The sequence below is a fragment of the Cyanistes caeruleus genome, chromosome 3 (assembly GCF_971803275.1).
Source record: "Cyanistes caeruleus chromosome 3, bCyaCae1.hap1.1, whole genome shotgun sequence".
Taxonomy (NCBI): Eukaryota; Metazoa; Chordata; class Aves; order Passeriformes; family Paridae; genus Cyanistes; species Cyanistes caeruleus.
In genome coordinates this window covers 67,904,910-67,929,767 of record NC_141703.1, presented here as the reverse complement: position 1 = coordinate 67,929,767, position 24,858 = coordinate 67,904,910, and the positions used below count along the sequence as shown (strand labels likewise).

The 24,858-nt window shown below is 46.8% G+C and overlaps 1 protein-coding gene across 1 annotated transcript in view; it reads left to right on the top strand.

Moving 5' to 3' along the window:
• The window catches only part of LOC147654215 (uncharacterized), a 75,295-nt gene extending 51,176 nt beyond the window's left edge, over nucleotides 1-24,119 (top strand). Inside the window, exons 3-4 of the mRNA XM_086881664.1 lie at nucleotides 5,574-5,744; nucleotides 21,142-24,119. Coding sequence (XP_086737790.1) covers nucleotides 5,574-5,744; nucleotides 21,142-21,427 — 457 coding nt within the window. The 3' untranslated portion in view covers nucleotides 21,428-24,119. The remainder of the gene's footprint in view (nucleotides 1-5,573; nucleotides 5,745-21,141) is intronic.
• Nucleotides 24,120-24,858: the final 739 nt, after the last annotated feature.

Here is a 24,858-nt window from a genome sequence, read left to right as displayed (position 1 = left end):
AAAGAAAGGAAAAGAAAGGAAAGGAAAAGAAAGGAAAAGAAAGGAAAAGAGAAAATTCCCCACACCAGATCCTAAAATAACATCATCACAATATAGAACAAAAATGGACAAGCTACACAAAATCCACTCCTATACCCTTCACTACAATTACAATGAAAATTCCCTGCTATCCTTCTACTTGATAACACAGCTTAATACTTATTTTGCCCAATATTTCTCCCAATTAATATCATTATCTCAAAGTCCTTGTGACTGCCTGCATTCTACACCAAAAACTATCGTGGTTTGACAGTGGCCAAACACCAGGCACCCACAAAAGCTGCTCACCCATCCTCCCCTGCCACAGCTGGGCAGAAGAGAGAAATTTTTAATGAAGGCTTCATGAGTTGAGATAAGGACCAGGAGAAAACACTACAAGGGAAAAACAGACTCAGCTTGGAAGTACAAAGTGAATTTATTACTAACTAAGTCAGAGGAGGATAATGAGATGTAAAATAAGCCCTTAAAACACCTGTTCTTCCCCCAACCCCCTCCCTCCTTCCCACTGGCAGCACAGGGAGACAGGGCATGGGGGTTTGGTCAGTTTGTCACTGAGATTTTCTTCTAATGCTCAGGGAGAGGAGTCCTTCCCCTGCTGCGCCGTGGGGGTCCCTCCCATGGAAGACAGTTCTCCATGAACTTCTCCAGTGTGTTTCCAATCTCACCAGTTCTCCCAAAACTGCTGCAATGTGAGTGCCTCCCATGGGCACAGAGTTCTCCCAAAACTGCTGCAGCGTGGGTCACCCTTCCACAGGGTGCAGTCCTCTAAGGATGGGCAGCTCCAGCCTGGAAGCAGGGCCCCCTGCCTCCACTGGGTCTCCCACTGGATCACAGCCTCCTCCAGCCATCCACCTGCTCCAGCATGGGCTGTGGATGAATTTCTGCATCCCCCATGGATCCCCATGGGCTGCAGAGGGACAGCTGCCTCACCATGTCTTCACCACAGCCTCAAAGGAATCTCAGCTCCAGCGCCTGGGGCACCTCCTTCCCCTCCTTCTGCACTGACCCTGGTGTCTCCATGTTATTTCCCTCACACGTTCTCACCTCCTCTTCTCTGGCTGGAATTAACACTGCACAAGCACGTAACTTTGTTTTGATTTTCTTCTTAAATCTGTTATCATGAAGGCATTACCAACCTTTCTAGTCAGCCCAGCTTTGGCCAGCAGCATGTCTGCCAGACATGGTGGAAGCTTTCAGCAGCTTCTCAGACAAGCCACCTCTGTGGCCCCCCTGCTACCAAAAAGCGGGCCATGCAAAACCAATACACTACATTATCCAAAATATCCAAACAAAGTTATCCAAATAACTTTCCTTGTAAATTGAACTACTTCCTGTGGATCATACACTGTTTTGCAACCTGCTGCAGAGGTAGAGTACCCCTGAATGCCTAATGCCTGTGTACTACTGCTCTGCATGACTGGGAACAGTCTCCTGATCACAGTGTGAGACAGGAAATCTTGGTCTTAGCAGTTGTATGAGATTTACAAATCATAACAGCTAATCAAGATTTAAAACAGCTCTGGACTGAAAAGGCTAGCAAGTGGTCCAGCTGTGAGTTAATTCATTAGTTGCAGTAAATATCACTGGAAGAGCTTGTCAAAAGGAAATGTGAAGCAGCTGAAAAGAATCGTCCTTAAAGTGAATGTCAGAGGCTTTTGCAGCTGTCATCCAGTGGACTGGAGACTCTGGGCATTGGAGGGAAAATGAGGGTGAAAGACATAAAAATTTGAGTACAGAGGATAAAGTACCAGTTCCCACTGAGTGATTATAAAGGAAGCAATCTCACCACTACAGGGACCTAATTAGAGACTGAATCTCACAACCATCTAACGTATCCTCCAGGACTCTGAGAAACTCAAACCAGTGATCACAGACCGCTCAGAGCAGCAGCAGGAGGAGGCTCTGCTGCTTCAGCGGTGCAATGGAATATCATGTTTGTGTAGCTGGGGGCATTTCCAGTGTTCCTGTGTCCTGCTCAGCACTCACTTAGGTCTGGGGGAGCCACATTATTTTCTTGCCTGTCAGCACAGCATTGTTCTGGTCCTACAAAAGGCAACAATAGCTTCCACTGCCACATACCTGAGCAACCCAGAGGAAAGGCTCCAGGACCCTTTTCCTCAGGCAAAAATAAGAGTTAATTGTTAACATTACCAAGACAGATTTTCACATTTCTGTGACTGATCTGATAAATCACTACTTTTCTTGCTCTCCTAAATCTGCAGATTGATGTGAGGCCTCAGGCCTCCCTGGAAACACCAGTGTAGTCAGTCAGAGGTTGCATGTATGGTTCACTCAAGCCTTGGTGTACGGCTAAGCTCCACCTCACTCCAGCTATTGCCCGTCTGAGACACTGTCACCCTTCTCTCCATCTTTGTGGAAATGTGGAAACACTGGCTTTAGTTTGAAGCAAATCTTTGGCAGCAGTGCCCACTCCTGCACTAGCTGCTGCCTCCTACCTCTGAGTTTCAGTGCATTACCTCATCACTGGCATGCCAAGCAGGGAAATCTCTGAGTTGGGTCTTTTCTTTGGTGATTATTTCTAAGCAGCAGCAGTTTTTCACTGGATTTTATTTCTGACTGGTTCATCCTGGGGCACTGGACCTTGGCACTTCCCTCCTGGTGCCAGGAAGAGCTGTCCCAGCAGGAGCCATGCTCTGGGGTGGGTGAGTAGCAGGGTCAGCAAGAAGGAATTCTTGTACCTGGAATTGCCATGAAAGTCACTTTGAATGTAACCCTCTGAGGGCTCAGGGGGCTGCAGGGATTATCACTACTACTAGCAGTGACATTTTTCTCTAGCAGAATTTTCCAGGAATAGGGAAGGTCTTTGCCTTCTGAGACAACTCAAGCACTTCAGGGAGGAGAAGGTATAACTACTCAGGATGCACAGATGTATCATGTTTGGGGGACAGTGATTTATGGGTCTCCTCTGAAACTGGGAGGAGATAGGTGACCTGTCCATAGAGAGCTCAGCTGACATCTGACAATGACATTTTCATGGCCAAGATAAACAGATGCCTTTTATGTCATTCTATGGAGAGCAAATTACTAGCCTGAGACCAGACTAGCCTATATCTTAACCATATGAAACAAGCCTAAACCACTTCATTTGAGGTTTTTATTTGGGTCAATATGAAACATTTCTAGCATTTATTTTCCATTTTTGGCTGTCACATGCTGCTGTCTTCACTCCTGTGTATATGTTTTCTTCTCTAACACTTCAGACCTCCTCTCCTGTAATATTTTAAATCCCTATTTGACTGATGCTGCAGATTGATAGTATTAGTTATCTTCCATTACCACTCTGGCCACAATAACTTCCTTTGCTTGACAAGCTGATTACTTTGTCAAGGTGAATGTTAAGACTATCTGGAGTATCTCCCTGTGTCTTGTGCAAAACTGTAGCTGCAAGCTGGTTCTTTTTGGATATGCAGTTTCTCCAGACACAGAATACCTCTGAGGGGATATTTTCCCCCCCACTTTCCTCCTGAGAGTGATGTTGCAGTTTATACCAGTATGATTTAGATGGCTGTATCTCTGAATTTGACAAGCTAGTGTATGGCAAGCAAACCCAACTGATGAAATTCCATTGATAAAGAAAATTCTCATCCTAGCAACTATCCAGAAAAGTCCACAAGTAGAGATTAGGAGTTAATAACAGCTGCACCAAATCTGCCAAAGCTGCTGGGCATGTGACCAGCAGACACTCTGTGGAGCCAAAGAATCACTGCAGCGCCTGCTCCCTGCTGTCCTTCATCAGCAGGTGTGGGAGAGCAGCATCTCAAGAGAGTGATGGGGCTGATGGGCTCCTCAGAGTACCAGTTACAGATAGTAGGGATCAGTTGGGAGCCTTTGTGACAGCTTTGCAAAAAATGGCTTAACACTGCATAGACTCATTAAAGCAGGAAAGAAACTTCCTGTCAATTGTCACTGGGGTCATCTGTCGCTCAGATTGCCATAGCCATGCTTCACAGAGTCAGTGAACAGGGAAGGATCCAGGTGTGTCTCTGGTTGTCAAAGTGGCTGTAGGCAGAACCAAATTTTTCTGTGCACAAACAGCCCAGGCTTCCAGAGACCTTCAAATGGTCATATCCTGCATGATCCCTAAAAGAGGCCAGACAGCAACTGCAGCAGGGAAGCTGTAGCATAAGTAGTGCTTTCAGATTGTCCATTGGACGTAGTCGAGACACAATAGCAAAACTCAAGTAAATGAAATGCATTTCTCAGCTGTTCCTGAGAGTAAACAGGTTGTATTGTTTGTGAGCTGCAAGCCATGTCAAGTGGATCTTTCACAGAGAAATTGCTGCCTCTGGCCCCAAAATATCATTGTAAGAAGATAAGAAAAGCATCCAAATTTTTCTTAATTCTTTCTAGATGGTACATTATGAGCAACTGGCAGTCAGACCACTATAGCTATTAAGAATTCAGGAAACAATACTAAGCAACACAAAGAACAGAAAACGGTGTGTATTTTCTGAGAAGATTGTGGGGAAAGTCCTGTGCCACTGAATGCTTTGGAAGAATAAGTCCTAATATCTACAGTAGCCAAATGTCACCTGGGACCACCATGTGAACAATTCTTTTGTAATATTATTTGGTGAATGTCTCAACAACTTGAGCTCATTGCAGAATAGAAAAGAAAAAGTTGGCCAGTGTTATTTTCTGGTGGTACAGGAACATTAATTTCTCTAACCCTATGTGGTGGTATCTGACCATCTCGGATACCTGAGGGGGCAGGTGGAAGGAAAGCAATGTGTAGATGTGGTTTTCAAAGGTGCCTATTTCCAGTGAGTGTGAACCTCATTTACCGTCAGGAATAAATTTTTTCCTGGCATATTGTAACAGAAATAGTAAAATAAACAAAAGCATGGTATACTTTGTAAGATGAGGCAAGCATCTGTAAGAGGTGCTTTTGTAAGATGAACCTCAGGGCTACACTGCCCACTGGCAAACCAGCTCTAGGTGCCATGTGAGCACTGAGGGCAAATGCTGGGCTGCTCTTTTCCCAAGCAGATGCTGTCCTGGGGCTTCTCTCCTTACAGGAGGAAGGATAAAAAACAGCCTTTACCATCCAAGTGCATGACATTCCTTCTCCTCCTGAGTGGAAAAGAAAGGGAGCTCTTCTCCCCTTCTGCCTGCGGGGGAAGCACTGGCTAGTGGTGTGAGAGGCAAGAAGCTGTCTCAGGGCAGACCTTGTTCCTCGCAGGGACCTGCACCCAGCCCTTCCCTGCCCTGGACCAGCACGCTGGGATGCCCTGGCCTGCCCCTCCCCGGGGCCCCTGCCTCCCCCTCTATTCCGTAGCTCCGAGTTCTGCCACTTTCTGTCATTGGAAAGACGGAGGTGGGGGAGCAGGCTCCCAGCAGCTCCAGAGGAGCAGAAGGTCTCCATCGGGAGTATCTCCTTGTAGGAGATGAAGAAGGCATCTCTGCCGTAGGGGCTGCAGGCAGCAGCAACCTGCCTCCCTCCGCAGCCGGCAGCACTCTGCTTTTTGCCGCTGTTTATTATCTGACGTCTGATTTCGTGTGTTTCCCCGCAGGCTGGGAGCCAGGAGGGCTGGCGCTCGGGACACCTCCTCCTGGTGGGCTGCCAAGGCCGGCGGCGGTGTCCTCCCGCCCAGGGCGGTGGCCCCGGCCCCGGGCACACGGCATCCATCCGCGCTGCTCGCCCGACCCTCCCCTCGAGACCTACTTCTGCTGGGAGAGGCAAGGTAACCTCGCCACTGAAAATAGCTGGGACGCCGGCCAGCGGAGATTAATGGCATCATTAACGTCCCCGGTTTATTTATAGGCTTAAAAATGCCTTGGACCTGCAAACTGAGCACAGTTGCTCCGTGTAAGGCAGGGACTCATAGGTCTCCTGCTTCTGCCTTTCCCCTTCCTGCTATTTGCTTCTGATTGCTGGGACTGTAAAACCTCCGGAGCAGGCACTGTTTCTCATTGTGAAGCTACTTTGTAAACCTTCCTAACTGAAGGGATACACACAGATACTGTTGTTTTTGTTGGTTTTTTTTCCAAGAATGCTGTATTTGTCCGCTCTCCTTCCTCTACCAACTTTTTCTGTTCACAATGTGTCCTGTGGTACTCTTAGAGAAAATGCTCTTTTTGATGAATTCCTGAGGCAAAGGCTGAGCAGCCATCACAGGAATTAGTGATTTCCCAACCTGTGCTTTAAACTGTGAGCTCTGTGGGAGAGAGACTGAGGTTCTCATAGCTGTGGAGAGCATGGAGAGCACTTAGGACATGTAGGGCCCTAGTGAGAAATGCAGATGCAATTAGTGATTGTGGAGGTCTTCCAACAGAAGCCAGCAGAGCTAGCCCAGCTCCCAGGTCCTCCAGGAACCTCGCAGGACTGGTGAGAAAAGAAAAAACCCACCCCAAATGTGTTTTGCCCCAAATGAGGAGTTTTTGACTCGTGACCTGTGGCCATACGGCCTGGCCTGTTTCCCAGCATAGTAAACAGTGAAAGGTAAGTGAAAAAGGAGACTTGTCACCAAGCACAAATCCCAGGGATAGGCTCTGTGACTGGGAGATAGATGGCTCCATGAGTAAGGAGAAAAAGGTAAAAATGCCTGTCCTTATACCCAGAAGCATGGATCACCAGTGTGGCAGCTCATGGAAGTGAGGTTGTTTCAGAGGGCAGCCACCCTTCACTTCACTCTTGCTTTTTTGTTGTATTAATCTGAGATAAACTCCTGTGTCAGTCTCTCTTTGGCCCTCATCTTCTAGGGATGAAATAAAGAACCAGCAGAGAACCACTCAAACCTCTGTTGTCTTTTTTCCCCCTCTGGGCAGTGAGAGTACTTCAGGGCAGAGTGAAGGAGCCCAAAATGGTAGAAGGAAGGTTTCTCTGCCACTACAGATGAGGAGTGGCACCTCTCTTCCCCACAACCCTGGGATGCCCTCACCCTGCCAACAACTGGTGGTTTTGAGGCATCTTCAGGCCTTGATTTCCCCTTCCTTTCTTTCCCACTTGGGTTCCTGGCTCCAGATCTCCTCTATCCCATCTTGGCGATGGGGCTGCGATGAGAATGCTTGTTGGCATCTCACTTTCCACATCTGTTAAATGGGACCATGACACTCAACTAACTTTATAGGGAAGTGTTCCAGGCCAGGTTGACTGGGGCTGTGAGCAGTCTGGTCTAGTCGAAGGTGTCCCTGCTCATGGCAGGAGAGTTGGAACTGGATGATCTTTAAGGCCTCTCCCAAACCAAACCATTCTGTGATTTCTACAGTCCTTTGAAGGGCGAAAGCAGACGTGCAATTCTTCAGCATTGCAATCCAAATTCAATTGGATTCAGCATTGCAATTCAATCCAAAGTTCATAACTGGGAGAGTATTTCTATGCCTTATATACATGAGACCCTGTGTAATTTTAAAGGCTTCAAGGAAAAGGCAAGTCATGTGCAGCACCTGAGACAAAGGCAGGAAAGGGGAAAAGAGTCATATTTAACTGTACTCTATTTATTCTAGGAAAGAGACACAGTTTATATAGTTGTGTCTCATCTAAATTCCTGAACATCTGACCAGAAAAGTCAGCACAACTTTCTCACTAGACAGATGTCAGACTAGGAGAGTGAGTCTTGTGACAACAGAGACCATCTGCATCTCAAACTGATTACCTGCTTTGAAAAGTGAATATAAAAGGTAGAAGTTTGGGGTTTTTTTAACAAGATGGCTAAATTTCATTTCAGCTCTGGGACACCTACACCTCAATGCTGGTGCTACCCAGCTTCTGTGACATTACTTACCCCTGATACAGAAAGCAAGAGCTGGATTTTTTTCCGGTTTCACTGGGCTACACCCAGTTGTAACCATATTTAACCTTCCTTTTTTTAGCTGCCAACACTGGGTGGCACTAAGTAACTCCTGGCATTTTACAAAATTGACTCTAAAAACTTGAATCACACTGATTTGGCTCCATTCTGTCCTGACAGCAAATGGTTTTGTTTGAGAAACTTGGGATCATATGGTTGTTGCATAGAAACATCTGACTTGCATGGTGTGTTTTGTACTTCTCTGGTTTGTTAGGTTGTTAAAACTCTTATGAAACTCTGGCCTTACAGCCCAGTAAAGCTTCAATGTGCTGTTGGACTTGAAAGCCAAATTTCTTGTACCGAGTTGAGCATTTATGGAATACTTGAATATATACACCTGAATATCCAATCTGTGCTTTATGCCAGAGGTTTAAATAAGTCTCACTGAAAGACTGAGGTTGGAAGGCACCTCTGGAGATCACCTAGGCCACGTCCTCTACTTGAGCAAGGTCAGCCAAAGCAGGGTTAACCAAAGGGTTACCTTAAAGGGTTCCAGGAGACTGTTGCCAGCCCCTGAGTTTCTTTGTTAGTCTCTAAGCAGAGCCTGGACACTGCCATGTCTGCTGGCTGCCACTGCCAGCTGCACACTGTGAAAGTTCTGCTAAAATAAATCATCTTTAAAAGAAGCATGCCCACAAACACATGGCTGTTATCCCCACTGGCTGTGCTCGCCCTACCAGTGCTCCAGCCACCCTTTCATCAGCCTGTAATGGCTCCAGTGGGCTCTGGGAGATGCTGGTGCATATGGTGATGGAGGTGGCAAAAAATCAGGGCCAAGTGGTTTGTCCTCAGAGAATACCCCAGGTCTATGAGCAGCCTGATCTAGTGGCTGGCATCCATGCCCACAATGGGAGGTTGGAACTAAATTATCTTTAAGGTCCCTTCCAACTCAAGCCATTCTGTGATGCTGTGACTTGTGAACATTCTCAGCTATGCCACCAGTGGAGCCCCACTGCTGTGTCCTGGTAACAAACATTACCATTGCTGTGTGTGTACCTGTCCCTAAAAAGGTGTTTACATTCTAACAGAGAGCAGATGGCATAACCTGATGGGATCATAAAGATTTGTGCCCTGAAAGGAGGACATAGAAACATCAATAATAGCAGCTAAAAATCCTCAATAAGGAAATTAAGTGAGCGAGTCTTGACAGACTTGCCATGGCCATTCTGACAGCAGTAGGAAAGGTGCAACTGAGGAGGAAGCAGCCCAGAGTGAGAGATGGTAACTGCTGAAGGTACTTAATGTCTGCAAGCAGAAGAGCAGGCAGATGGTGAAAGACCACATGGTGGCTATATTAGAGCCAGGGCAGCAGTGATCATACATGAAGTAGTATCTGCAGTATCCCTTCCCTCTCCAGTGGCAGTGGTAAGGGAGTACAGTAGAGCTAATGATGACTGAAGTACAGCTTACTCACTGAAAAGCACAGTTTCTGGTTGACTGAAGCTATCTGCCAATTGGTGTGCAATCGTTCATCAGAATTAGCCCCAAAAATTAGAAACATAAAAAGGCTTGCTTTGTTGGTTTGGGGTTTTTTTTAACATTTTAATTTTTTTTTAAGCTGATCTCAAAAGGAAACCTCAGCTGGAGCAAGGATTTACCTGATATGCTGTATCTTCAGAGTGTGGCCAAACCACAGGACAGCCTGCAATGGGGCTCTCCTTATGCACTTGCTCGAGGTATAATTATTTACAGTTTATTGGACCAGACAGAGCAGGAATACCTGCAGGACTAAACTGCCATCCCCAAAGAGCAAGCCTGGGATCTGGTAGGTAGTAGACAAGACCAGTTGTTTCAGAGCTCAGGGCCAGCCAACAAAAAAGACCAGATTTGACAGCATAGCATGGCACTTGACTCCAGCTTAGCTTGGTCATGTGTGTTGTGCCTATGGACCTAAAAGCACATCAGTATTTTTGTAAGTTTGGTGGTGTTTTTTATCCCAGCATAAAATGGTCAGGAAGATGATGCTGTAGCTGACCAGTGCTGGAATTCCATAGGATGTGTAGCATGGCCTGGACTGAGGCATGAGAGCGTTCAGGAGAGCTGGAGGATGAAAAGGATTGTGAGACCATGCTGGAGGAACATCACAAGGAAAATGAGACAGAGTTTGTTGATGTGGCTCTTGCAAGTTATCCCAGGAGTATCCGTGCCTAGAGCAGCACTGCTTGGTAGCCAGAGGGAGCTGCTTTTCCCAATGCAGAGGACAGCATAGGTGTGTGCTGACCGACACTATGGGAACAATCAAGGATGAGGACCCAGTCAGCTGGGGAGCTGTTTCTGACATTGTAGGCACACCTGACAGGCATGGCTACATCACCAGCAAAGAAGAGGTGGACTCCAGCCCTGGATTTGTGCTCATTGTCTGCTGGGCTCTCCTCAAACTCTGAGGCTCTGGTTTGGATCACTCCAAGCAGCTGTTTCCAAGGTAAATGTTCTCCTTGGGAAGCAAGCTCTAGGCACAGTGCCTGTGAGCCCAGAGGTACCACTCTACCCTGGCTTTTGTGCTGAGCAGTGTAGGCACAGCCAGTCTCCTGCCCCTCTGTGCTCCACCTCAACATGCCTCTGGTGCTGCCTGGCACACTTAGTGTGATACTGCTTCCAGGAAAGCCTTTTTAACATATTTCCCATATGAGAAACAGAAGGGGTTTGAACTTGCATCCTGTGTGCTCTGAGGCTGTGTTGTAGGCAGTGGATTGTAGTGGGTGATAGCTTCTTTTCATAGGCCTTGTGGCTGAGGGCAAAGTTTCTGTGGGAATCTCCCTTTCCACTCCCATGTGGGTTCTGGGGTTGACCTGTATCATGATTCTTTTGCCTTTAGTTTGACTGCCAAACAGAAAACCAACTATTTGGTTTTGGAAGATCTGTCTTGTCAAACAGACAAAGGCCCTAAAAGGCAGAAGCTCTTTGAAAAGAGATCATGCACGGATCATGAGGATTTGGGGAGAATTCAGGCAGAGGATAAACCCCACTATCCAAGACGATAACTTGAGGAAAGGAAGTTGCACAGGATTTTTCCACTGCTGTAGGAACCTTTACTATAATTCAGCTTGTGCTGATTAACCCTGGATGCTGGATTCTTAAAAAGTGATTAGTGAGATCACCCTGGAAATAGAAACAGATGTGCCATCTGCTATGCAGTGTATGGGGCTTAGAAGGAGGTTTTGCTGAAGCACGGTTGATCCCAATACTGAAACGAGACTTCACTCCTGTCACCTCCCTGTTTACCTCCCCAGAAGCTAAACACCGCTGTGAACATATGAAGTGAACTGGTGGGATTTGCTGTCAGTGGACTGGAGCTGTTGTTATGTCCAGTGACTGGGTTGAGAGATGAGCTATGGTGGCATCTCAGGGGAAGACATGGTATAGGACTTGGTGCCAGAGACACTTTCCAAACACCTGAAATCCCAGAGCAGGAAGTCTGGGCTTAAGTCTGAACTTGTGCTGGTGCTGCCTCAGAGCATCTTTGCTCTCAGTGAAGTGTAAACTAGAGGTGGGGTTTTTTTTCAGTTCTTCTGCAGAGCTGTTCCTGTGCTGTATTCCTGCCCCAAAATGCTCTCCCTTCATCCTGTAGTGACTCGCTGTGGGTCTCAAGGATTATCAGAAGCACTAAGCAGCTCTGAGACAGCAATTGCAATTATGCTTCTGCAGCTGTGATTGTCCACAGCCGTGCTTTCTGTCTTCCTCCAGAGCAACAGAGGATTTTAAGAAATAGTGCAAGGCTGAAGAAGGCAATACATCCATATGTGCTTTCCTAAATCTAATCTGGCATCCTTCTGGCTGCCATAACCTCTGGAGAGCAAAGTGCACATTTGTGCTGTTCTTAGCGCTGCTGCCTGATAACCGATATCTGCTCTAATAGGGGAAGCATCACAGCACCTGGGGAGAACGGGAGCGGGTTCCCTTTGATCTGCAGGGCACCTCTCTCAGCACAGCTGCACAGCCAGGTAGAAAACTGTCAGGATTCTTGTTTTCTGCTTCCTTTTTCTCAGAGTAAATCTTGAGACTCATATTCAAAAAGAGCCTCTGGCAGGCCTCCATGTAAAAATATAACAATATAACTACTATTTATTATTCATACAGGAGCAGAGGAGGGCCACTGCTTTATGACCATGCAATAAAACGGGTCACTGCTCCCCGCGTGCTTTGAAGCACAGGACATGATCCTGAGGTAGAAAATGGGACTCCAGGCACATAAAAGGGGTTGTTACAGTGGATCCCTTTGCAAGGGACCGAACCTAAATGCACAACACACCTATAAAGCACAGGTACAGCTCCACAGTGGAAAAGGAGCCCAGCATCCAACTGCCTCCTCAAGCAGAGGTGTTGCAGGGGAGGCTGAGCACTGCTTCACCAATACCTTTGGGGATCTGCTGAATGTGAAGCCTTGAAGCATTGCACTGGTTTTACCTGGATAAAGCCAGCTGCCCCTTGAAATAAATGATTTTACTGCCCTCCTGTTGCTCCTCTTGCCCCACCTCTGCCCACTATTACTTGCCCTTGTCCCTGGTATCTCCACTGTGGAGATACCAAAGTGGGGCATGATATGCCATGAGGAGAAGAGTGACCAGATGGATTCAGCATGCAGTTGTTCTTTGCATTTCCAGAATGTCATCTCAACCCCCACCAACACCCCCAGCTCCAGCATTTCATGTCCGTCCCCACGGCTTGTTCCTCAGGATGCTGGGAGGAACTCAGTACGGAATCCAGAAGGGTAGAGGGGACAGCCTGGAGAAGATAATTCACCTTCTGGAGGCCAGGGCACATCTAGGGGCAGGTAGAAAGTTAAAGAGCTGAGCCACCGTCTCCTCCCAACACCACCTGTGAGGTAGGGAACCTGAGTAGACCCCACCAGCTCCATTCACTCCAGCAGAGATTTGGGGACAAAAAAAACATGTAGTGAGCAAGAAGGGCTCAGGTTTGTTCCCTGGTTCCCCATAAAGGCATTTTGGCACCTCACAGAGGAGTTAGGGGACACACAAGCACGGCACAGGGGGAAACCAGGATGTTGTCAAAGCCTGCAGAGCCAGCAACCCCACCAACATTTCTTTATCCCCCCTGCAGTGGCAGCAACCCTTTGCCTCCCATCCCAAATGGAGCTGCCCCCCAGCAAGCCCAGCTGTCCTCAAGGATGACACGGCTCTTCCGGGATCTCACTTGTTCACGCAGGGCTGATCCAAAAAAGATGTTGGCAGAAGATGTTACAGACCTTTCAAAATCTCTCTTCGTACTCTGTCACTTCCTCTTCTCCATCATCAGACAGGAATCACACAGGTCTGGGCCTCATTCCCCAGCTCTGGAGCCCTGGCAAGCAGAAGCCAGTGCCCAGCAGCAAGTCTTCCCAATTACCCCTTCTAAAAACACTTTCACCAGATAGTTGATTAACACTACAAAGTGCCCTCTCTGAGCACCGTGTGTCATGCACAAGGATCACACACCCACTGCCCAGCGAGAGGATGGGATCTAGACTCCTCCTGGAAGCCCTAATGGGTGAGTGGAGAAGGGGAGCTATCAGGAAGGGCAACAGTTTTTCCTTGGCAAAAAAGTCACATTATATAAACTTTTGTCCCTCTAAATTACTCATATGCAAGCCATGGAAACAAAAAGACACTGTTATTCTATAATTGCATGGAACTTTCATCAGAAAAATGAAAAGCATGTTTAAAAAACAGGAAGAAGGATGTGGGGAGTCTTACCAAAGGTGTTTGAAATCTCTGAGCGCACCTGCCTGGCTGTGTTAGCACTGCTGGACCCTGTGTCCTGGAGCTCAGCAATGCTCAGGGGACAAGGCAGTGCACCCACAGGGGGTTTTCTCCAGTCAGCATTCGCACAGCTGGAGCAAGGACAGGAGGAAGTGCTGCTGGTCCTGAATGCTTTGTTTGCTTTGTCTGAGCAGCTGAAAGGAGAGATGTTTTCTCCCATGGTTTATTGGAAAATCAGAGTAGTGTGGCTGCCAGCACAGCCACAGGGTCCCCACTCGGTGATGAAGGTCTGCAGCCATGGGCGTGCTGAAGCACACTCTGACATGGCAGCCCAGCCTCCTCTGAGACAGAAACCACTCAGTGCTGGGCCTACAACCACCCACAACAATCCTGACACTGCCTCTTGGGCCTGCCTGCCCAAATAACTAAGTAATCACTCCCCCTTCCACACACACACAAGCATAACCACACATTTTTCCCAAGTGTTTAGCAAATGTAACCTCTGTGTTTTATACCTTTCACTCATTGATCAAGCTGATGTGGTTCTCTTTTGGACAAATAGTCATTACATCTGAAAGTTTATGGCTTGGCTTTGAAGTTAATGTTCTCTGAGATGAAGGAGAAAGTTCACACTTCTTCTATTGCTTCCAGACCTTCTGGCTGCAGACCAGATAAGAGAGCGATGCCTTCAATTTACAAGTGATGAGTATTTTTGCAAGCAGAAAAGCCAAAAGACTTCTTAATGTAATAATGGCTTGAATATTGCTATGATGCTCAGCAAAATGCTGGAAAAGGAGAGAAGTGAGTCCAGGAAACGTATGGATGCCTCAGACTAGTTATTTCTCTATTTACTGTCTCATTTTCCTCTGAGGCTGCATTTCCCTTCCTCCACATTTTTGCTGTTGCAGTCACTCTGACTCGGTTTGTCCACAAGCTGTCATTTTCTGCCAGCAACCTTCCTGTGTGGAAGAACAGCCTTCACAGCCAAAAAGTTTTCTCCTGCTTAACATTAAGAGATCTGTCCCTCCAATTCTCCTTGAATAGGTAAAGAAAATGCAGTTTTACAGTGCACTCCATTAACAGCCAAGACTCAGTGTTTAAGTTGGAGGGCGCTAAGGCATCCAGTTCCTTCACACTCATTTGGAAATTGCAGCCTTGGTGTGACCTTTTCAAGCCTCCTACTTACCCTCCTTCATACTGCAGCATCAGTATGAAACCTTTCTCCTCCAGCCTTCACTGGGAGAAAGGTTTTAGGAGCTCTTAGGGGCAACCTGCACAGAATGCTTGGAGTCAGACTGTCACTGCATGCAAACTCCAGGGGAAGCAAGCAAGGCTGAAAGGACTTTGGAGAGGGATTGGGTTTTCCAGAGCTGCATCGAGCCATGTTTGGGATGTCTCCAAAGATGGCAGAGCCACCACCTGAGCAGAGGTGCCTGTGCTTGCCCACATCCTGCTCTTCTGCCCACCATATCCCTCTAGGCCTCTTAACCCATCACAGGACTGGACAAAAAAAAGAGATGCCAGGAAAACCTGTGTGTACCCCTCAGCTGGTGTTAGCTGAGCTCATGCTAGTGAGATGTGAAATGTAGTTCTGACAGGAACTCCTGTAGAGAGTGTGCAGTATTGCCAGCATTTTGATACTGCTAATGAGTAGATGCTTGTATAAATAAAATACCTTCTGATACGTGATTTACAAAACATCAAGATTTTCAGTAATTTAGGATTGAATTACACCCCATTGTAGCACATAAAGGGAAGGATTAGGGCACTGCATCTCACAGCTGGGCAGCTAAACCCACTTCTCCTGTTCTACCATGTAGCTTTGATTTGTTTCTCTTAAATATTCAGCAGAAATTCAGCTGAAAGGCATCAGCCATGTTCAGATCAGTAAGGTACCATTGGATGAATGCTTGTGCTCTTTGTGAAGTGAAATTTGGCACTTTGGTCCTCCTGACTGGAGGGACCACAAGCCCCCCAGCAAATCCCTGTTCCCTCCCTATTGTTGGGTCAAGTGCTGCTGAGAACTGGCAGCCGAGCAGGACAAGGCTCTCAAGCCTCCCTGGCACAACCACAAGGACCAGTCAGAAAATCTCTACCAGGAGGTGATGAAAAACCCCACACCAGCCAAAGGAGTCCCTCCATCACTTCAGACCAGCAGCATCCTTTGCCAAGTGCAGTAGTTCCCTTTCATTGACACCTGTGCTGCTCATTTGCCTCTGTCAGTACGACCAAGTGATGGGATGGGCTCTGCAGGATTTCTGTTGATTCTCCTCCATGCTTGGCCTTGAGATCTGGCTCACTGGCCACTCAAGAAACTTCCCTTTATTTAACTTTATTTAACTCCATTTAATCCTTTGATGTAATGCTAAATAAAACCTACCTATTGTTAACCACACCTCGCAACAGCAGTGATTATGTTTGCTCCTGGTTTAGTTTCCAAGTAATTTAAATAAACAGCTGAGCCATGAGGAGAAACTACTAAACATCCTTTTCCCCTGGACATTATGACATGCCAATCCATTAATATTTCTTTAGCACAGCAAACTTTGAGGCTTGAAATCCATACCTTGGTTTGTCAAATGTGATAATTATTAACATTTTCAACTATCCAGCTAATGAGTTCCTGCATTGCAGTGAATGTGATGTTGTGCAGTGTCTCTCGCACTAATTTCTCGGGAAATCTGGGCCTGTAATTTGGTGCAGTCCTCACAGCAGGAATGTGTTTCATCTTCTAAGGTGACGTCAGCCACTCTTGTCCTGGCATTAAAAGTCAGCCAATGTCCCTTCCAGCTTTCCCAGGCAATCAGCAACCAGAAAATCAGTGTTGTGCTTGGGAGCACCAGTGGCAGGAAGTGTGAAGGTAGTTGTCCTGCCTCTGGTGTCGGGGCTACCCTCTGGGAATCAGCACCAGTGCAACACCCCCTCTATTTCAGTGAATGCCCAGTCTTTCCTTCAGGAGCACCTACAAGCACTTGGCAGTGCCACTCTGGGGACATGACAGATAGATCTCCCCCAAGGAGAACTTGGGGGTTGGAAGTCACTTTAGGGGCTTTGATGCTTTTCTCTCCTTTGCCTGGGGAAGGCAGGGCCAGTGGGAGTGGGGCTGGGTACCAGAGGCACTGGAGCATCCCCAGGGCTACCAGGGGCACCAGGACATCCCATGCTGTGGCTCTGTTTTGTTTTTATGGTGCTGCCTGCTTACTTCCATTTTCAGAGGGTGGCACAGCTGAAAGTGAAGCTGCGCGCCCCTCAGGGGAGACATTCTGGAGAACACCAGCCGGTTCCCCAACTCCACCACAGAGCAATAGTTTCACCACAAAAAAATCTCACTGGCCAGCACACAGCAGGTCTGGAGCAGCCCCTGAGAAGCGCTGGGCTCTGCATCCCATTAGAGCTGCCCGGAGGAAGCTGGACAGGGTTTTTATTAAATCAAGCTCAGTCAATGCTTAAAGAAGGGCTTTTTTGAACTACGAGCTGAACCTCATGTTTGGTGCCCTGCCAAGCTCAGGATAGTGCGAGGAAGAAAAGGAGATGTATTTTTGGACTGCATGTCTGCTAACAGGCTGTTAGATAAAATTAAAGAGGCTGTTTATAAAGAATCCGCTGGTGCTGAAGCAGATGTGGAGGCCCGAGTTTATGACAAGATATATTTCTGGTGTTGGCACGAACAATCAATTTCATTCAGGACTTTCCTCATGCTGTAATGATTTGTTGGTTTGGAGTTGATTTCTTTTTTATTTATTTCATTATTTTAACTGAAACTGGCACAAAGCCCTCATTACTTGTGATAAACTTGTTTGTTTACTTATGTCGTGGTAACCGGAGAGCTGGGCTCAGGCTCTGCTTCCTCAGATGCTGCTTGTTTCCTACCAGAGCACTTGGAGCTGTCTGACACTGGCACTGTGTTTTAAAAATACGCTGCTTTCCTCAGCCTTGCAGGCAGCAAGGGCATCACTGTGCTTTTACAAGAAAAATCAAGAGCACAAGTGAAGGCACATCAGCATTAATTATGCATGGTTTGGGTTTTTTCTGCCTTGCTGCTCCTCCTTGGACCATACACCGAGTCCTGACTTCCTTATGGTACAGATAAAAACTTGAAAAAGAGAAGCCTGACACGATTGCTGTGATCTATATCTACAGCAGGGCATTGCATATGGAAGGCATAATATTTGACGGTAAATTTTTGTTTGACATTATAGTAGAAGTTAAGGGAAAAGGTGTCATCTTTGGCCTAGGGTTTCATAAGTGCCACAGGCAGATGGGCTCTTTTAAACCTTCTCCTCCTCTTCCAAAAAGCGAAACTCACAATCTGGACTCAAGCAAACCTTAAAGTCATAAAATTCCAGGTTCCAATAAATCTTTGTTTTATAAAAACACATCCAGCATATATCAAAACAGAAACTGTAAAAGAAATGAAACATGTGTGGGTCACACACTCTGCTGGATGCTCCTTAATAGTTTTGCAGAATCAGTGGAATAATGAGGTGCAGTTTTGCTCTATGAAGTTTTGGCACCTCCCTGCAGAGCTGTTGGGCTGCCCAGGGCGCCCACCCGGAATATGAGCAAACACAAGGGGAAAGGGACAACAGCTCCACTCCCACATCCTTCTCCCTTCTTTCCCAGGGCAGACAAGCTGGGCTGTAAGACCCTGGGCATCCCAACATCTTCCCTTTGGGGGCCCAGCAAAGTAGGGACTTGCTCCTCCAGCCCCAGTGAGTGACAAGGCCATGGCAAACAAAAGTGCCGTAATTCAAAAGGAGGGAAAATAAAATGATATCTGGGAGGAGGATTTGCCTGCCTGTTGTTGTAAAGTGGAAGAGCAAAGCAAAACCAAAAGGAACTAGGATCACACTGCAGAGACACAGATTTTAACAAGCTCCTTTTCAGGGCTTTAAAAGATTATGCATGTGATGTAATCTTGACATTTCCTGGCTCACTGGTGATTTCCTTGGATGAAATACCCAGAATGCTGGGGACTTGTCACCACCTCGTGCAGCTCCTATTACTTGCAGCACCTGGGGGGACACAGAAGGAGCGAGGAACAGGGTTCTGGGCCAGGGGGCAGGACCTGCACCCCTCTGCCTGTGCACCTTCTCTTCTAGAAATTCCCCTTTAATTCTGTGGGTTGAGGTTTAAGGCTCCTGGCCACTCATCCGGCACCCAGAAGCCTTGGCAGAGAGACTAAAGCCTGTGAGAACCCTGGAAGGGACAGACCCTCAGACCTTGTAACAATATATAATCTATTTCTTTCAATCTGTTGTAGAATGACAATTTTATAAAATTCCAGGTGACTTGCTGAAGTAGTCAAAACCAAAACCAAACGCAAGCAAAGCCCTATAAATTTTAGGAATCTTCTTATCATGAAGATTCGTCAAGTTTCTGCTAGTAGTGAGCTGAAACTTGAAAGTAATGGGGAAAGAGAAAAAAAATGCAGCAAAACATTTATTAGCATTTTGTCAAGCATTGGGACAGGCTTCCCAGGGAAGTGGTAGATCTGCCAAACCCAGAGGCTGCAACCAGAGGTGGGGATCAAGCAGGGCACAGTGGCAAGTCCCCATCCTGACTTGAGATCCTCCAACCTCTACTGTAATGGGTAGGACAAAATGCACAAACTCATCTCAGAATTTTTTATCTGGATTTCCAAAGACTGTCTAAATTTTGGGCTGTTTGGGAGCTCGCTATTATTACTTACTCTAAAACAGATAAAACCAAGGGCAAAGAAAGAAGCACCTGTTTGGGAAGCATTCATACCATGACCAAAGACCCCAGGCTGCTCTTCCCCACCTCCTCTTCCCCTCCAGGGAAATCAAGTCAACCTGGGGGCTGCAGGTGCCAGGGGATCAGGGTGGTGGGACCTGCAGGGGTCACCCTTCTGCTCCTGACCAGGCACATTCTGGCTTGCAGTGCCTTTTGCTGTATGTAAACAGGGAAGTTGCAGCTAAGAGGTTAATGCAATTCTCCTCTCAAAAAGCATTTAGAAAGGGCGTTTAAAAGAGTATCACCAACAAGTTTAATGCAGCAACAGCACGGCTTCGGTAGTATTTTAAAAAAAAATGATCCTAATATTAAAAAGAATATATATTTTGTTATGATTTCCATGCAAGTAGTGTAAATAATTGATAGAGCATGTTGCAACCCTTCCAGCACAGCCCTGCTGAGCAGAAAGAGAAAGTGAAACAAAGAGCAAGCTGGAAAGCCCCCAGGAGGGCAGGGAGACAAGGCCAGGAGGAGCCTTTGGCAGGGCTCCTGCCTGCCCAGTGCCTGCCCCAGGCTCCCAGGCCCAAGCAAAGTCTGGGCAGGTTACAGCAAGGATTAGTTAAGCAGCACTACCTCTCTGGTCACCTGGACTTGTATTCACATAATCCTCCAAGGCTTGTGTTAACACACATGGGTTGGTTTTGGTTTTTAGCTTAAATATATCCCATGCTCTGGCTTTTTATACTCACTTGGAAACACACGGTGTTGTTTTCAGATTTGGGCCACTTCAATTTTATTACTGCAGGTGGCCCAAATAAACTTTTCTGAGGTCTTCTGTGTATGTTTTCTAAAGAGAGCTGTTAAGAGGTTTGTTGGAGCTTTTGAATAAGGATGAGAAGCAGCTTCCCTATCAGTTTTACAATTATGCACTCCACCTCATCTCAACCCTGACATTAAATGCATCATCCCAGTGCCAAAAAATGAACAGTACTTTACCTGACAGATGCAGATACTCAGATACACAAAACAACTATTTATTACAGGCATTTCAGGCAATTTGAATTGTGTTATGCATCCCTGTTTCCACTTTTCTTTCCTATGTTTTGCTTCACTAAAAACCTTCACAAAGCTGCATGCATGTAATCTGCCTCACACAAACAACCTCCCAAGGTTAATTTATTACTAATTAACTTGAGGAGCTCAACACCTTTGCAAAGGCTGGTGTAAATGCTGGAAATCAAATAGAGGTAAATCTCTGACTAAAAAAATAAATAAGGAACATGATTAGCAATCCTTTGGTGTTTGGATACCAACCCAAAAGCAAGTGAAAAAGGGAGCAAGGCTAATGACCACACACCCCCCCTTTTAGGAGCAGAGCTACACACTGAGCAGCGCAGGAGGTTCTCTCTGAAGCATTTTTAAGTCTTCTGTGGGACAAAGGAGTTGTCCTGAACTTTTATTATTTTAAAATTAATGAAGAAAAATAGGAAAATAGGGAATTTCCTTTGCAAAAGTCACGGACCAGTGATTAAGCACAGGGGATACCAACTTGAACTCAAGTTTTGAGAGCACTGAACAGAGAACACTCCATAGAAATTACTTAGTTTGCAAGTTTACCTTTGAAAAACCACCTGTGGAGCCTCCTCTACCTTTTGGCCTTTTTCATGAAATCCAGGAGGTCTCAGTGATGAGAGATTTCTGCACGCTGCGGACACGAGCCACTGCTCAGAGCAGCGCTCTGGGACGCGCTGTCTCCTTGTTTATATTTCAGTGCTACGCGTGATTAATCCTCCATTTCATTCATTGTCTTTTTACTTCTCTGCTACTGGGAACAGTAAATAAGAGGGAAGTTGTAATAAGAGCCTCCCTTTTATTCAGAGACCTTCTGTTTCCTGCAGACTGGCGGCTTCGAAAAAAATCACAGCTCCATTGTGCTCCAAAGTCATACTGAATGATTCAGATGAAAAGAAAAACCCACGTCAGAAGGAACAGGGGACTCAAAGACAAGTGTCGAGGCCAGAAGACCAGGGACAGCGATCCCAGGCAGCAGCACATCCTGAGAATGTTGCACCCCGTGACAGCAGCAGCATTATGGTTTATCCCTCTGTGCTGCGGGTCTGTGGAAGACAAGTGCTTCCAAGTGCTTCCAAGAGCAGCACTTCCAAGTGCTGCTCCCGGTATTGAGGGTGTCCCTGGGCATCCCTGGCCCCACGGGACTGGCACCGATTGCCTGGGGGCCGTGGGGCAGCAGGACAACCCTCCTGTCCTACCTGGGCAACGCAGATCCAGCCCCCAGCAGCTGTGGGGAGGTGACCTCGCTCCTTCCTCCTGGAGCAGGGCTGCCAGCAGTGGAGGTCAGCAGGGCAGGAGGAAGGGGCAGGGTCACCAGCGGCAGGGAGGCAGAGCCCGTGCGCTCCTGTGCGGCAGCAGAGCACGCAGCGATGGAGAGTGTTGCCAGCACCGAACATCTGGTGCGAATGCTCCCCAAAAATAGATCACTTCCTTCTTCCACCTCAAAGGAAACAGTGTTGGAAGGAGACTCAGATACAGCAAGGCTGGTGCAAGGAGGGGTCTCGTTCACTGTCAGCCTCCCACTGGGAACCCTTTATACATTCCAGGGTGCGACTCTGGGACCAGACATGGGTCTCGGCAGGTTCCAAGGGATTAGTCCTGCGAAACTCCCCGACAAGCCACGTGGGTGCTGAGCCCCTCAGTGCCCCGGAGCAGAAACCCACCAGCACTTCCCATCGGTGGCTGGTATTGCAGAGCCAGCCCCTCTGTTCCCAAAAGCTGCTCCGGTGCAGAGGGGCTCAGGCTGTGATCAGCCCTCACCTGCATTTTCCAGTACGGGTTTTACATTACAGTGCTGCTTCACAGCATTTTCCTTATTGGCAGGCGTCAGGAGAAATGTGTGTCAACAAATCTGAAGCGAGCGTAAGCGCCGCTACAGTCAAGTCTGATAATAAAACATGAGTCACTGTTATTCAATCATTTACCAGCGCACGTCTTGCAAGAATGTTCTCTCTTCTAGGAGTCACCACCACACAAATTTGAGTTGTTTTAAAGAGCACCCTGGTTTTACTTCTAACTGCGTGGCTGAGTTTTCAGAGGGCTGGTTCCTCCTATCCCTGCTTGCAGCTCACCGCTCCGTGCTCCCTCTGAATCTGCGTTTCAAAGCCAGGCATGATCCATGACCTGATGCTCTTCCCAGCAGTTTTCAAACTCAGTGTCTCCCCAACACCAGGAGTGAACTGGCAGCAAGGAGGGGGCTGCTGGGACTGACCCCCCCAGTTGCCATCAATGCCCCCCACCCCATCTGTAGTGCCGCTGGCCAGTGGTTAGGGGATGTGCATTTTTCCCCGGGATGTGATGAGGAAGACTGTAGTCAACCCCAGCATTTTGGCAAGGGAAACTTTTTCCCAGAAAGGTATTATTTTCATTGTTTTCTTACATTCCAGTTTGGGAAGGAGCAGGAGGGGTCAGGCATGTCTTCCCAGACATTCCTTCCAAACCGTTTTTATCCTTGGTAACATGCCCCTGCCAAACACAGCAGCACACGTCCTCGGTTTCCCCTCCGTAAGCCTGATTTTTTGAATGGCTTCTTGGGAAAAAGCATTTACATGCTGACCTCTTGCTGCTGTAAGATGTGCAGGGAGATGGGTCCTTTCCAGGCATTCAAGCTGCAGTGCTTGGTCTTTCCTGTTTTTACTAAGGAACTTTTGGGAGGTCAGAAATAAATGAATTGAGCTTTTGCTGCCTTAATAGGTGAAAGGCTGCTGGAAGCACGTGGATAAACTTCCTCTGTGCCAAATGACCATCATTTAAGTCAAACGCTTTTTAACAATAGAAGCAAAATTTTAAAAGGTGTAGTTAAAAAAAACCCCACATTTGCCTGTCTGTCCTCCTTGCTCCGTGCTGCTCTGCCTCTTGCTGCTTAGCTTGATCTCGAGCACTCCTACTGCAGGGAAGGCTTGAGCTTCTGATGTGGCAAACAGGTAGACTAAGCTAATTTATCGCTCAAGTCTTTTATTCCATCACAGAGTGGCAAAAGGGAAGGCTCGTCTCTCTTGCGGGTCACCTCTAATAGCAATTGCTTCAGCAAGATGGATTTCAAAATTAGGTGCTCTCGAAGCAGAAGCCACACTGTATTTTTCAACAGCACAAAGCAGCTGTAAGAGGAATCTGACCTTCATTCTTCATAATAAATTCACTGGGGGGAAAAAAAAAATCCATCTTTGTTTTTCAGCTTGAAGCACTGTCAAAAGAAAAGCCAGGGCACACAAAACATATACAAAATAAAAATACAAGACAACTTCAGCAAAATGATAAAAAACTCAGAATTTCCTGCTTTTTCTTATTCAAACATTAGAATAGAGTCTGACAGCCTGTCTACAACTACATTGTTTTGGAATAAAGGCTGGTGTTAATTTAAAGCGGATAAACTAGGCTAAATTAAGATCACCTCACCAAAGCAGTTTTCAAATGTAGAGTGCAATCCAGTAGCTAAGACTGGGGAAAAGTTTATCGATACACACCCACATTTAGGCACTCCATTGGACTTAGCACGTTTGTAAAACGTCCCTGAATGTATTTTGGGTGCTAAAATAATGTCTGCTGCAGCCTGCCAAAGGAAAATGTCACACAGTTATTTTCTGCTAAAGCGCCCCAAAAAGATGTGATCTGCAGTCAAGTACAGATTCGTAAGCTAAAGAATATAATGGAGGAATGCCTAAAAATATTTGGCATTTTACTGTTATTAATAAAATGATTGGTACATTTGAGTCCTAAAAGCCTGTAGCTGGTCAGCTGCCACTGGCTCCGCCTGGAAATGGTGAAAATTAATCGTCTCTTGCATTAAACACTATCTTTGTATTTTGCCATGTCTCCGTTACAGACTCTGTATTGAATAACTCATTATAACCCAACACAGCACATTGCCTTTATTCCTTTAATCTCCTGTCAGGCATAGCTGGGAAGGCAGAATGGGATTGTTTATTCTAACCAGCAGGTCTAACCCTTAGGCTAGCAAGAATTAGGAGAGGTTTTTTCCAGGCTTGGCTTGTCCCGCATCCAGAGAACCAAATGCTGTGGCTGCAGTCCGCCTGGCTCCTCTTCTGGACAAGTCACTCAAATCCCACTTTCAAGCAAACCCAGACCCCCAGCTGTTACTCAGCCTTTTCTCCTTCAGGATGGGCTGGTTACACTGATAAAAGCAGCTGAAAAAAGAGGCTCAGTGTCAGCAGTGCCCTAATTAAGCTGCAGAAATCAGCCACTTCACACTCCTTAGTTCAGGTTTCCAGGGGCCTGTTTGCCTGGACAGAAACATTTTGTTAAATAAGCTCAGCTGTTTTGCTAGAGCTGGTGTGACCACTGAAAGCTCGGCAGAAGGGACGAACATTGTCCATACATTCGGTTAAACCAGCTTAAAACCACAGACTGCATCTAGCATATCTAGGCGGCTGCAACTGCAGCTCCTTTCAGGACCAACTCAAGACAAGCCACCATAAAAATCAGTCTGGCTTCATTTGGCATTCAAGGTATCATAACTCCCATGGATTAACATTCAAGTTCTCTCCAGACCAATCGATTTTTTGTTGTTTAGAACAGCAAAAGCC